At 43.4% G+C, this 14,684-nt stretch overlaps 1 protein-coding gene across 2 annotated transcripts in view; it reads left to right on the plus strand.

Annotated features, from left to right (window-relative positions):
- Positions 1-14,352, plus strand: part of BMS1 (BMS1 ribosome biogenesis factor) — a 37,607-nt gene extending 23,255 nt beyond the window's left edge. For both annotated transcript variants that reach the window (XM_084765442.1, XM_084765441.1), the window contains exons 14-23: positions 1,301-1,374; positions 1,899-2,075; positions 5,552-5,740; positions 5,817-5,997; positions 6,162-6,220; positions 7,273-7,395; positions 8,569-8,716; positions 9,108-9,283; positions 13,252-13,413; positions 13,853-14,352. In XM_084765442.1, coding sequence (XP_084621568.1) covers positions 1,301-1,374; positions 1,899-2,075; positions 5,552-5,740; positions 5,817-5,997; positions 6,162-6,220; positions 7,273-7,395; positions 8,569-8,716; positions 9,108-9,283; positions 13,252-13,413; positions 13,853-14,077 — 1,514 coding nt within the window. In that variant the 3' untranslated portion in view covers positions 14,078-14,352. The remainder of the gene's footprint in view (positions 1-1,300; positions 1,375-1,898; positions 2,076-5,551; positions 5,741-5,816; positions 5,998-6,161; positions 6,221-7,272; positions 7,396-8,568; positions 8,717-9,107; positions 9,284-13,251; positions 13,414-13,852) is intronic.
- The last annotated feature ends 332 nt before the right edge of the window (positions 14,353-14,684 follow it).

Genomic DNA, 14,684 nt, shown 5'->3' on the forward strand with positions numbered 1-14,684 from the left:
GGAAAAGGCCTAGAATGCATCTTACTAATAGAGTAGTCAGCAAACATATGCCAAGTTTCTTTCCAGTAACACACACACACACACACACACACACACACACACACACACACACACACACACCGAGGGGGGGGGGGAAGAGCGCACGCAAGCGAGCAGGATTTTCAGATAGCCGTTGGATTGTCTTGTGTGGTTCACAATCACTCTGCCCGTCAATACGGTGATGTAGTATCTATCTTACTGCTTTCATTTAGCACTGAGTACTGTTATATGAACTTTTGGCTGAGATTTAGGTTTTGTTTAATTTTTTTGCAAAAGTTTTTATTTTACACGTGTAAATGTCTTGTCTGCATGCATGTATGTACACTATGTGGGCACTGGGTGCCCCTGAGGGCCAGAAGAGGGTTCAGAACTGCGCTGGAATTAGTGTTATAGAATGCTGTTATGAGAGGGTGGCTCATGGTGTTCCTCCTCGTGCTCCCTGCTAGCACAGTGAGGCTCCTGCATGGCTAGCCTGTGGGTGGAGGGCAGACCCCACCTGCAGGAGTTGGTGTATTCTGAGAATTGAGCTTAGGTCCTCAGACTTGCCCGCAAGCTCCTCTACTTATGGAGCCATGTCACCAGTCCTGTTATATTATATTTATTTGTTTTTGTGTATAAAATTTCAACACAGTTCTAGTTTTATGCTTATATTTTTATAGTTTTTATACAAGTAGAAGCTTATCTGCTGTGTGAGTAAATGTCACCCTCCCAAAGGCATTTTTAACTTGTCTATTTTAAGAGGACAGCCTGTAATTGAACCCAGAGCTCTAAAAATGAACAAGTAGATGAATTATTGAACTCTTCCTATGAGCTCAGCATTTTTTTGAGCCCTAATTTTGTTCTAGGTCCTATGCTTACATACTCTTAGCATCCCCCAAGGCCCAGTACCTGGTGTGTTGTGTTGCCTTCTTTCAGACACTTGAAGTGGGCTGCTCTCAGGCTATGTCTTTTCACTTACTCTCTGAAGTGATGGGTTGCAGTTGGACCTCTAAGGCTGCATTGTGTCTCACACAGTGTTCATTAATTAAATGTCAAAGATGGCTCTTAGCTAAGTGAGGTTTCAAGTCTTGAGTTTATTTACTTTTCTTAGCAAATAATGAAATACTTTTTTAAAGCTCTGCAAGTTTAAGCGTCTTGGCATGTATAGTGATGGAAACAGCAGAGAGGAAGTTTGGAATTCAGAGCAGAGCCCTGGTTGGTTAGAGCTGGGTGGTGCTGGTGTCCCAGAACAAACATGTAAATGCTTTTTTTTTTTTTTCAGACGAGCTCTATGGTGACTTTGAAGACCTAGAAACAGGGGACATGCACAAGGGAAAACCAGGCCCAGATACTCAGGTATGGCTGTGATGTCGCCTGTCAGCTTGATACAGTCAGTGTGTCCTGAGAGAAATCTGCGTTGGGAAACATAGATCTTGACTTTCCTGTCAGATGGATAGAAACCTTCCTAAAGATGGACGGTTCCTTTGTACAGCTTATGGATGATACCCACCACCTCTCCTCCGTGCTACAATCACTTACCAGTTCATGCCTTTTATTTGTCTTTGTTTTGCCTTCATCCAATGATGAAATTTAAAAGTGTCATAAAAAATTTCTGTTCTTCCTGGTAGTACTTTGAACAGTGTCTTGGGGCATCTAGCTGGAGACACTGCTGTTTCATGCATACTGGCACGCAGCCAGATGAAGCAGTGGCAGTGGGTGCAATGCTGTTAGCTGTCTCCTGGAGCAACACCAAAGTTTGTTTCTTTATGGTGATCTTAGCAAAGGATTGTGTAGCTCAAACATTGTATAAAAATCTGCTTTGTTTGTTTAAAGAAAGTTTTCCATAAGCGTCTCAATACTTTTAATTCTGGAAATTTTAGGTTGAAGATACAGAAGAAGAAGTTAAGGAAGAAACTGACCCAAGTGAGGAGGAAAGTGCCAAGAAGAAGCATCTGAGTAAGAAGAGGAAGTTGAAGGAGCTGTTTGATGCTGAGTATGATGAAGGAGAAAGCACGTATTTTGATGATCTGAAGGGTGAAATGCACAGACAAGCGCAGGTAAGGAAGCAGTGCTTGGCCGCCTGCCAAGGCAGCGCCACCTGCTGACCCTGCTTCCCTTGGCTCGTGTGGTGGGATTCTTCAGACCTCAGTTGCCTTTTCTCTCTCTCCAGGAAAGTATCAGCACCACTTTCCTACCGAGCACCTCATGCTCCGGAAGCAGTACTGACTGAGACAGGACAGGAAGACAGGAAGTTAAGGGAATATGGGAAGAGCAGGACGTCATCCTGGGGTCTAGTGTACATTTTGTAGTGAGAGTCAAGGAACATCGATGCAGTTGATAAAATCAAAACTGCCAATATCCCAAGAATGTTAACAAACCAACCCACCTCAAGCTATGCTTATTTCAGGCCATAATATTTGTGGCCTTGAGTTTAAATGTGTGTGTGCAGTTGGAAGAGGACACCTATCACATTCCCTCTGCCGTGGTCCTCTGAGACAGGCTCTTCCTAAGCCCTGCTGAAGCTCTGCTGGCAGCCCCAAAGCCCAGCCTCCCTCCCATGGCCACCCTCCGCAGAGCTGAGACTGTAGGCATGCATGGCTCTGCTGGACTTCTATGTGTTGTTCTGGGGTCCAAACTGAGGTCCTTGTGTCTGCACAGCAAGCACTCTTACTGTGCCATCTCCCGAGCCCACAGAAGAAGGTTCTTTAAGTTGAGTAAGTGAGCCAGCTAGTATATATTTTCACTTAAATAAACTTTAATTTTAAGCTTGGTATTTGGTAAATTATATTCTTTTGGGGAAAAAATGTAACTTACAAAGATGCAGAAAGTTCTCTGCCATTATAAAGACACCTAAATATGACTCATTCTTAAGATGTCCACACCCCTGAGTTGTGGCTGGAGACTGTCTCTCTTATCTAAATAGCTAATAAACTCAGTAACTTAACCTCTTTCTAATTGCCCTGAAGTAATTTGCTTTGGCATAGTTAAGGTTCTGGCTCACGACGTGGAGGCCCCTTAAAAGGAAAGGCTACGTGTAGTGGTGCCAAGCTGCATCTCTTGGCACTAGCACATCCATTTGATCCAGTAGGAGCGTAAGTTCAAATTCTCATCACTTCTTATTGCTTTGAGGGAGGAGCTGATTGGTGGCCTGTGTGGCTTATGTGCACAAAGTTCTTTCTAGGAGAGTTTTTGACACATCTTGGTTGGTGTTCAGAAGGGGATTACACGTGACCTCAGATACATATTGGAGAGGGGTATGTGTAGGAGGGGGTGGGGGACTCCTGCCTCAGGCCGTCTGTGGTAGTGATTTCACCCAGAAGCAGATACAGAGCTGCACACTTCATGGAGAGTGAGTTGCACGTTGTCAGTGGAAACACTGAGAACTCATTTGAATTTGAAAATGTGGTTGGCACACTCTGCTCAGTCTAGACCTCCATCTAATCAGAGAAGTGTCTCCTCTGCTCACTTCAGCGCGTACTAACATTGGAAGGATAGCTGTTAGCACAGCTGCACTGTGAGGGACACAGAGACTTCCATTAGTTACATTAAGTAATGCTTATGAAAGCCTAGGCAGTATAGCTGGACAGGCTTGGCTAGCTCATACAGATTAACTCCAACTATTCCTAGCCTACGTCCCCATGCTTCCCGTTACCTGTCACTCTGTCCTGGCACCTGCTCCTTTCACGTCCATGTCACGATGGCGAGATTCTATTGCACCTGATTTTTCCCACAGAGACCAGTTCTCTCTGCCCGGAAGTCCTACCCTTCCTCTCACTCCTTAGATATTGGCCATCAGCTCTTTATTAAGCCAGTAAGAGAGTGACGAAGGTGTATGTTTACAAAATACTGAAGCAGGTGATGAGCCATAAAAATAACAATACCAAAATACAGCCGGTACAGAAATCAACATTAGAATAATGCAAAGATAGCCTTTACACAGTATACTGAAAAGATTTTTCCAACACATTACTTAGTGGCTGCCAGTCTGTACTGACTTTGACAGTAGTGACTGAAAATACAGAGATAATCTTTGTAGTCCATATTTCAAGCCATTTACAATTTAAAATCTTGTGGGTCTCTGTACAGCTCTTTGTATTTTCTTTCCTCTAAGTGAAAGGCCTATGGAAGGTTTGCAGGAGAAGGAGTACTTACGGTCACTCCTTTTTGAAAGGATGCAGGGGTTATGGTGTACAGTAACTCAGCTGGGCTGGAGATGGCAGTTCAGGTGAAGTCTAGATGTAAGTTTTTCAAAGGATGTCTCAGGTTTTCTGGTGAACTCAATGTAGGGGTTGAGAGTGAAGGCTCTACCTGGAAGCCTGGGTTCTTACAGTAGGGTAGGTTGGCACGGCTTTGTTTGAGCTAGTTAGGTTAGTGATGATGCTGAGTGTTAAGGAGCCTCAGGCTCCATCAAGCCATACAGTAGCTTGGGAGGTTAGCACAGAGGGAGAGCAGGACTGTGGATGGGAGTGGAGGCGGGCATAGGCCTGGGAATGGCCAGGAGACAGAAATGCCAGAGATAGGTGTGCTAGAGGCCAGGAGGACATTACTTCAGATCTAGTAGCGATCCTAGGGAAGGACATGGCTGCTGGATAAGGCACGGCAAAGGTCTGCGGTGACTGACAGACGCTTTCATGCAGCAGTCAGTGAGAGCGGCTGCAGAGCAGCAGCTAATGGTCTGGAGACTGACTCACAGGGAGCATGGAGTGAAGCAGAGAGGGAGGGAGCAAAAGGAGGTGAAGAAACAGGACTCAAGAAGGTTTTGAGAAAATGAGAAAAGTAACAGAAGAAAGACCTTTTGGGAGCCAGGAATTTGGCATTCAGTAGAGGTGTGGTAAATCTGAGCATGCCTCCTGCGCTGCCCAGCACCGCTGCCGCTTTCCACGTACAGCGCAGGTGAAGACTGTAAGGTTAAATGTTATTTAATCTTAATCTATGCCTAGCATGGTGGTGTACAACTCTAATTCATGCACTCAGGAGCTGAGACAGGAAAATTGGACACTCAAGGCTAGCCTGGACTACATACTCTGCTGTCCAAAAAACTTTTTTTTTTAACCAAATAGTTACTTGTCTTTAACCCACAGTGCAGAGCTATAATAAAAGGCGTGTGTGTGGGTATGAACACCAGAACACAGCCCACTGGAGGCAGAAACAGCCATCAGATCAGCTAAGAGTGTGGATAAGGGAGGATGTACTGGCTAGTCTAAGACTGATGGTAAGCAGAGATGTGTAAAGTGATTGGTGGAGAGTCAGGAGCGTTAGGGTATAGCCCGGGTACCACTGCTGGGCAGCATTCAGGGATCTCTTTGGAGTTAGTTAGTGGCTGTGACCTGGAGCAGCAGGAAACACAGTTGGTACATGTCTTAAAGCATAGGGTGAAGTAGATAGAGCTTTTTTTTTTTTTTAAACAGTAAAACCTAAATTGTCATGTCCTGACTCCTTTGTATTTGAAAAAATTTAATCTTAATGTTGATTAAGAATACTGGTGTTGTGGGTTTATTGTGCTTCTGTTTTTGTCCCCTTGTCTCTTCTGTAGCTTAACCAGGCTGAATTTGAAGATCAAGAAGATGAAACCAGAGTTCAGTATGAGGGTTTTCGACCTGGAATGTATGTCCGAATTGAGATCGAAAACATCCCCTGTGAATTCGTGCAGAACTTTGACCCACACTACCCAATTATTCTGGGTGGTCTGGGCAATAGTGAGGGCACAGTGGGATATGTGCAGGTAGGTGCCCGTTGCCACATGCTTGGAGACAGGACATACGGATGTACACTGTCTTACTGAATGTTTACATCTCCAGATGCGCCTCAAGAAACATCGTTGGTATAAGAAAATCCTCAAGTCTCGAGACCCAATTATTTTTTCTGTAGGATGGAGGAGGTTTCAGACCATCCCACTGTATTATATTGAAGACCACAATGGGAGACAAAGGCTTCTAAAATACACCCCACAGCACATGCATTGCGGAGCAACTTTTTGGGGTAAATTGTGATCATAATAATCTACTTAAACTACTTAAGCTATATCATTATAATTTTGTTCTTTTTCTGTCATGAAGCCTTATCTTAAAAGATTTGGTTTTTTTGTGAAAAGAGATTGGAGTGAAATATATGATTTACTACTTTTTCTTTCTGTTTTCTTTAAGGTCCTATCACCCCACAAGGAACTGGATTTTTGGCGATACAGTCTGTCAGTGGTGTAATGGTAAGTATCAGAGATGCATGCTTTACCAGTTATGCAAATGAGCTGGAGAATAGTAACTGTGTTCATGAAGCTAAGTTGAAAACCAACTATTTTGAACATGTAGTACTTAGTTTCTCCTTGCTTTGTATCTTCCTGCATCTCTCTCTCTCTCTCTCTCTCTCTCTCTCTCTCTCTCTCTTTCTCTCTTTCTCTCTCTCTCTCTCTCTCTGTCTCCCTCTCTCTCGCTTGCTCTCCCGCTCTCTCTCTTTCACTCTATCTTGCTCTCGATATGTAGCCCAGCCTGGCTGAGAACTCACAATCTTTCACAATTTTCCTGCTCCACTATCTGAATTCAGGATTTCTGGTGTACATTGCCCTGCACACCTTTAATCCCAGCACTCGAGTGGCAGAGGCAAGCAGATCACTGTGAGCTCGAGGCCAGCCTGGTCTACAAAGTGAGTCTAGGACAGCCAAGGCTACACAGAGAAAGTCTGTCTCAGAAAACAAATTTAAGCAGTGTTGACTGGATACTCAACATTGTGCTACATTTTGTTGATCCACCATAACCCTCTAGATACCGTGCTGTCCCTTAGTTGTGTTGTGTGAACTAAGTATCCTCACAGCTGTCTTTGGCTGGGCAGAACAAGCTTCATTTATTGGCTCTACCTAACATGAGACTCTCCCTTTTAAATGTTGTGACTGAATTTGCCTTTTCCTTTGTTCTGAATTGATCATTGTTGTGAAACTGTTACCACGAAATCACTCTCAGGAGAATGTTCAAGTCAGCTGCAGTGGCTTAGCACACTTACAGTCCTGGTTTACAGCCAGCCAGGTGGAGGCAGGGAGGTGAGAGTCCTAGGGCATCCTCTGCCACATAGCTGGTGACTCTGGGCTACAGTAAACCCCTTCATAAGCAAACAAAAGTACAAGTAAGTGCCAAGTAGGAAAATAAGTGAATTCTGTCTTTTGTAGTTAGCTATAAGTAAAAAGAATTTTGCCATTATTACAACATTACAGAGAATTATAATTTTTCTTCTCCTGTTCTATTTTCAAATTTTGGTGTTTCCCTTTAGCCTGAATTTCGGATCGCTGCCACTGGAGTTGTCCTTGACCTGGATAAATCCATAAAAATTGTGAAGAAATTAAAACTAACTGGTTTTCCTTTTAAAATATTCAAGAATACTTCATTTATTAAGGTCTGTATATCCATATATTCATGTTATAAATGTATATATTGTTTCTAAAAAAGTAGAAGGCCCTTAATTTACCTGAAATGTTTAGAGGTAGCAGTATTTCCTTTTCAGGTTTTGAAATATTTTTGTTTGTATTGGCTGTACTTGGGATACACGTTCATCTGTGTGTCATTGACACACTATCCACAGCATGAAGTCTGTTACACAGTCTCCCAAGTGTGCCTAGGAGTCATCAAACGGGGCTAGATAGCAGATTTAATCTACTTCTAAAGTACGGGTTTAAAGTTTTTAGAAAAGTATTTGAGATCTTGACACTTGATCTTTTTGTTTTCTTTATATTGATTTGCCCTGTACTTAAAGTCAGAGAATTTCAGTAAGTGCAGCTGTGACTTCTCCATGAGGCTGTCCCAGAGCCTGCACAGACTCATCCACTGGGCTTTCTTATTAGTTTAAAATTATGTTAGTAAGGAACAAATCCTAAATTTGTCTAATTGTTCAGTAGAAAATAGACAAATCAGTTTGCAGCAGACAGCAAGATTTCAGGAGACTGCACACTCAACTTCAGTCTTTAGAGAGGGTAGATTGAAATTTTATTTGGGGAAGGCGGCTCCATTAAGGATACAGAGGTAAGGGCTGGAGAGATGGCTCAGAGGTTAAGACTGCTCTTCCATAGGTCCTGAGTTCAATTCCCAGCAGCCACATGGTGGCTTACAACTATCTCTAATGTGATATGATGCCCTCTTCTGACCTGCAGGTATACATGCAGGCAGAACACTGTATATATAAGTTTAAAAAAAAAGATACAGAGGTAAGATCAGAAGAACTCAGTGATAGGGTGCTTGTATATGGAGGGGAGGTAGTACTCAGTGATAGAGTGCTTATAAAGCTGAGAGTTTGATTCTCAGCATAAAAAAATAAAAATAAAATAAAAAAAGATGCCACGTCTGTCTAGGCCAGTTCACACCTATAAATGCCTCTTTCCTCTTGTAGAGAGACCAATAATGAGCATGCTGATGACTCATAGTAAGGTTTTGAATGTTATTTCAGTGAAAATAAAGTTAAGTAGTTTACTTTTTGATGTTAGTAGTTTCACTTTTAGTGAATTGGTTTTTGTTTTTTAACCAATGCTGTAGTGGTAATGTATGCATGTGAGTGTTTTCGCTTTGTTGCCTGCAGGGAATGTTTAATTCTGCCTTGGAAGTAGCCAAATTTGAAGGTGCTGTCATTCGAACTGTCAGTGGGATAAGAGGGCAGATCAAGAAGGCGCTCCGGGCCCCAGAAGGAGCGTTCCGTGCTAGCTTTGAGGACAAGTTGCTAATGAGCGGTAAGAGTCCTTTGTGGTGTGTTCAGGACACAGTGTTACCGTTTATCATTGCAGCTAGCTGCCGTTGGGTAGAGTGGGTCAGAAGGCCAGCCGGCCCCAGCTCTGTCCAGTTGGCTATCCTCTAAGTAGCTGGTTCACACTGTGTTTATACCTGTTGGGCTCACGCCCAGATCTTTGTGATTGTAACAGTAGTTTGATTGGGTTCTTCTTCCAGTGCTGTGTAACCAGGTAGGGGGGCTAGGCTGATGCAAGGTGTGGACATGTGTGTGTAGAGGGCCTGGGCTGATTTGGGGTGTGCATATGTGTGTGAAAAGGGGCTGGGCTGATTTGGGGTGTGCACATCTGTGTGTATTGCCTGAGATGGATTTATGTCTTTTGAAACTTCTTCTAGATATTGTTTTCATGCGAACTTGGTATCCAGTCTCCATTCCGGCCTTCTATAATCCAGTCACGTCTTTGTTGAAGCCAGTGGGTGAGAAAGACACCTGGTCAGGAATGCGGACAACGCATCAGCTGAGGCTTGCCCATGGTATCAAATTAAAGCCAAACAAGGATTCTTTGTATAAGGTAAAGGTCACGTGTCTGTGTTTCTAGACAGCATCACCCAGGTGCTTTATTTGTAATAATAGTTTTTGTGGTGCTAGGGATCGAACCCAGTGCTTTGCATATGCTAAGCAAGTGCTCTGCCTCTGAGCCAGCTCACCACCCTTCCATGGCTTACTTTATGACTTGAATTTCCAAGTATAGTGTTGTGGTAAATTTGATTTGAAAAATTATATGTTTATTTGTTGTTTGGGGGAAGAAACACAGACAAATGGGGGCAGTGGTTTTTTCAGAATTGGAAATGAATTAAAACATTGTGTGAAATGGTAATGTTATGTTTGAGGATACTAAGGACATTGTGAGATACATATGGATTTGGTAAGGTGACTACATGTGTGCGCGAAGCCAACGAGCATTTCTGCCAGTTCACCCTGTCTTGCTCAGAAGTCTGCTTTATGAAAATCTCAAACACAAAACATTTATGTAAACCATGGTTCTCGTGTGTATCAGGTATATCAGGTCTCTCCTGTGTGCTGTCACACTCATCCTGCATTTCTGCCGTTCGTATCTTTTGACCTCCATCTTCCTGTTTCTCAGTGCTCACTTCTGTTTTCTTTGGAGAAATGTTTGTTCAGGGGCTTTGTTGTTTAGACAGGTTGTTTTAGAGAGCTGTGAGCTGGACCCAGCTTTGTGTGTGTGTGTGTGTGTGTGTGTGTGTGTGTGTGTGTGTGTGAGAGAGAGAGAGAGAGAGAGAGAGAGAGAGAGACAGAGACAGAGACAGAGAGACAGAAAGACAGAGAGATTGAGAGAGAGATTTGCTTGTGAAAGTCCTTTTAAAGTGTTGGTCACTAACCCCTGTTACAGGGAGGCAGCTCACAACTTTTTTCCTATTTAGCATTTACCTTTGCATTTCGTTGATTGTTCTGTTAGTGCAGAAGCTTTTTACTTTAATGTGATCTCTCTTGGGATTTTGGTTAAGTGTGATATCTGCCACTGCGGTGGTTATAGTCTTAACTGTCAGCTTGGCACAGTCTCAGGACCACCTGGGAAGAAAGTCCCTGTGAAGAGCTGCCTGGGCAGGTTGGCCTGCGGGGCTTGTCTGGACTGTGTCGCGTGAGGTTGGGAGACCTGTCCCTGTGGGTCTCCCCTCCATGTACAGAGACTGCTGCGTTCCTTTGCTCTCTGCTTTTGACTGGTACTGGCTCTTTAAAGTTCCTACCACCTTGCCGTCTCCTCAGTAATTGTGAGCCAAATCACAGTAACAGGGAACAAAAACCAGCAAAAAACATTAATTGACTTGCATCTGTTTGATTTTCCTTCCATTCTAGGGATAAGTCTTACATGTAGTAAATTCTTTTTAGTTTTGGATTCCATTTTCTGTAATAGTTTTGAGAATTCACATCAATGTCCATCATAGACATTGTCCTTGGATTTCTGCTCTTGCTCTCGAGAAGAGATCTGTAGGAAGCTTGAGCATAAGTGCCTCTGTAGCTTGGTGTTGTTCGTACGTCCACGAGTGGTACACCTGGGTCATATAGACGGAAGACCTCTTATTTTTTAAGTTTTGAGGAAAATTCCACACAGATTTCCATAATGGCTGAACAGTTTACACTCTGTCATCAGTAAGTCTTCCTCTTTGTACACACGTTCCCCATCATTGTTGTCATTTGTCATCTTGATGATGCATTCTGAGTGGGGTGATACGGAATTTGTATTTCCCAGATGGCTAAGGATGTTGAACAGTTTTAAAAGTAATTTATTAGCCATTGTTATTTCTTCTTTTAGGAAGTCTGTATTCAGCTTGTTTACATTGAGGGGGAGGTGTTGTTTGCTTTCTTGTTTATTATTATTATTATTATTATTTTTGGAGTTCTTTATTCTATTAGTCATCTGCCTGTACAGATAGAAAAAATTTCCTTCCATTCTGTAGCCTGTCTTTTTTCTTGGTTGACAGTTTCCTTTGAATTGCATAAGGCCCCATTTGTCAGGTGCTGGTCTAGTTTCCTGAGTGACTTGCCTGTGCAGCCTGCTGCCTCCCTGAGGCTACTTCAGAGTTTCAGGTCTTGGGTTAAAAGTTTTGCCATCATTTTATCTGTAGTACATGCATATATTGAAGTACATATATGTGGGGTGCATATGTTTATTTACAATTATGTTGTCACAGTCAGATGCACTTTTGTCATTCATATTTTTGTCTTGTAACAGTTGTTTTCCTTAAATATTTATTTTCTTATTTTCATGTGTATGGTGTTTGGCCTGCATGTATGCCTGTGCACCATGTATGTGACTGCCTGCAGAGGCCAGAAAAGGGCATTGGATTTCCTGGAACTGGAGTTACAGGTGGCTGTAGTGTTGGGAACTGAACCTGGGTCTTTTGAAAGAACAGCAAGTGCTTTTATCCAGTGACCCATCTCTCCAGCCCTCTTATAGCGGTTTTTGACTTACCTCTTTTCTCTGATGTAAGCGGATAAAGGATAATATGGTGCTGTAGGCAGCTGTTTGGGTTCAGGTGTTGGCACAGAATGTATTATGGCTTTAATACTCAGACCTTCTAAGAAATGGTATCCCAGTTAGTGTGAGGCTGCCAGTAATGAAGGGATATGGTATAAACCGGAGGGTTTTTATTGTTTTCTATTTTTCGAATACCTTGTTCTTTGTGTAGGTTGTGGATAATGGATCCAGAGCATATAAAGAGTGTTGGCTTTGTTAGTTTTGTGTTACTGTCAACATTGGATATATTCTTCTGTCCTTTCACTGGTAATTTAGATGTCCTTGGCTCCAAACTGTCTCTGTTAGGCAGCAGATAATGGGATCTGGGTTTTTGTTTTGTGTTGTTGTTGTTGTTGTTGTTGTTGTTTTTAACTCATTTAGCTACTCTGAGTGAATTAGGTAAAATTTATTTCTGCCATTTTATTAATTGCTTTTAATTTCCCTTTTTGTTGTAAAACTCCAGGTTTCTTTCCTTTCCTGGGTACCTGGAATGCTGGGAGACTGGTATAACCTGGGTGGCAGGCTGCACGTACGCTCAGTTTCCCTGTCGGAGGCCTAGTGTGTCTGAAGTTGTCAGCAGGGTCCATTGTTCACTTCACTTGTTGCTGTGACCAATACCTGACCAGCAGCAGCTTAGGAAGGAAAGGTTGGGCTTTGATCACCTCTAAGAAAGAGATGGAGTTCCTCAGCCGGGGAAGGCATCGTCGTGGCAGGACCAGGAGATGGCTGGGCATAGTGCGCCACAGTCAGGAAGCAGGGTGTTAGAAAGCAGGGCCGCACTGTCAGCCCTCAAACCCAGCTCCACAGACTCTGTTCAGTGAAGCTCTGCTCCTTTCTGGAGAAGTTGTTTCTGAGTTCTTTAAACCTTCAACCAAGACTTTGAGAGACACCATGGGTGATGTCTTCATGAGAAAATAGAAGCACCACAGAAATGCTCTTCACATGCTTGGTCGTGACCGTTGGCTTGTCTCCTGCAGAACTGCAGTCTATCAGTAGTGTGTGGAGTGGTTGGAAGCTAGGATTCAGCGTGTAGAGTGTGCCCTGTGTGCTGGTTAGCCCTACCCTGCCTTCCGTTCGTCAGGATCAGTTAGGCTTTGGCTGCTGAGGAAGAGAGGCTGATAGTCAGGTGAGGAGCGAGACTGTCCTTGTTCCATCCCGATCCCAAAGACAAGAGCCTGGGTCTCTGCTGAGATGGACTTTGAATCTGGTGTTCTGTTCTGCTGAAACCCATACTCCACTCTGTTCAAGTAGGCCCAGTTAATTTCCAGAAGACCTGTAAATGGAATGTGTGCGCTCTTTTGTTTTGCCTAGTGGTGTGCATGCCCGTGGACACTGTCCACATTGCATGGGCGATTGAGTCCTGATTTCTGGTAGTGAGTAGATGCTAGTGTGACTGAGTTCATAGAAAAGTCCATCTATGAGAAGCTGTTATCTAATAGTTTTAAGTACATACAGGTTATACTTTAAATATGTCATATTCTGTTTTATTTTTTCCTTTTCAGCCAATCCTGAGACAAAAGAAACATTTTAATTCATTGCACATTCCAAAAGCCTTGCAGAAGGCTCTACCATTTAAGAACAAGCCCAAGATCCAAGCAAAGGCAGACAGAGTGCCCCGTGACAAACAGAGACCAGCCGTCATACGTGAACCTCATGAGAGGAAGGTACTGTCCACAAGTGGCTTATTTCTCCTTGTATTTAGTTATGAAAATAATGCTTTCAGCAGCACACTTGTCTTTTCTACTATATTCTGAGTCTTCATTGGAAAAGCATAAGGGCCAGACTTACACAGGACCAGGGGCTGTTTAGCATCCTTGGCTAGTCATGTTTCACCTATATTTGAGTAGGGAGTAACTCATGCCTGTCTGGGAAACTGCTTAGCTAGTTCCACACAGTGATGAATGTAGGTGGCTTTATCATAAAGGTAAAATAAAATGCATGCATAACCTACATTCTCATGCAAGTTGTGATGAATTTTCACTATGTTAATTTCCACTTGAGATTGACTCTCATTTGATACCATGAGCCGGTGAGGTGAGGTCCTGACTGTGTAGGTGACAGGCAGCTCAGACTGGCTTGTGCTCACGGTTTCTGTCTTGTCAGGTCCTGGCTCTGCTAGATGCACTGAGCACAATACACAGTCATAAGATGAAAAAGGCCAAAGAGCAGAGGCACCTGCACAACAAGGAGCATGTGAAGATGAAGCAGAAGGAGGAAGAGGAGAAGCTGAGGCGGCAGAAGGACCTGAGGAAGAAGCTCTTCCGGATCCAGGGTCAGAAGGAAAAACGAAGTCAAAAGTCCAGTCTGAGGGGAGCCGAGGACAGCTGAAGTTCTCCAGAGTGGAGGGGCCGTCTTGCAGAGCTGCGGCGTGCTGGCGTCCCTGCTGTAACAAGTCAGGATGAGAGCCCGCGGAGGCCGGGGTGGGTCCAGCTGTGCCTTGAGGAGCTGTGGAGAGCCTGCTGGGGCGTGCATGCTTGTTCATGGCGCCATCCAGTGAGGCAGGGACCGAGCACACAGCGTGACTGAGGTTTTGTGAATGAACTCATCACTTCTCCCTGTTGCTTCATTTTGTGCTATAAAAGTATTAAACTATTTTCCCATAACTTTAGCCCTGTGGTTTATTTGGGGGTGAATACATGAGAATTTGCTTCTATTAACTGCTTGCTCTACCATCATCATGAGGTTCTCAGGAGTAAAAATATTAGATAAAGCTTTCAGGTTGTGTGTGAAGGGTGCATTGTTGTAGCTATCTTTTCTTGCTTGTTTTGCTTGTTTGCTTTTTGGGTTTTGTTGTTGTTGGTTGCTTGTTTTTTTTCTTGTCTGTTTACTCTGTTTACTTACTGTTTATACTGTTCCTAGTGGGTTTTTAATGTCTTATTTCATATATTTCACAGGTTAGTACAATAGTAGGTAAGGTAAGCGCTTTTGGTTTGGG

This window comes from Acomys minous (genome assembly GCF_964271855.1).
Source record: "Acomys minous genome assembly, chromosome: 17".
In the NCBI taxonomy this organism is placed as follows: Eukaryota; Metazoa; Chordata; class Mammalia; order Rodentia; family Muridae; genus Acomys; species Acomys minous.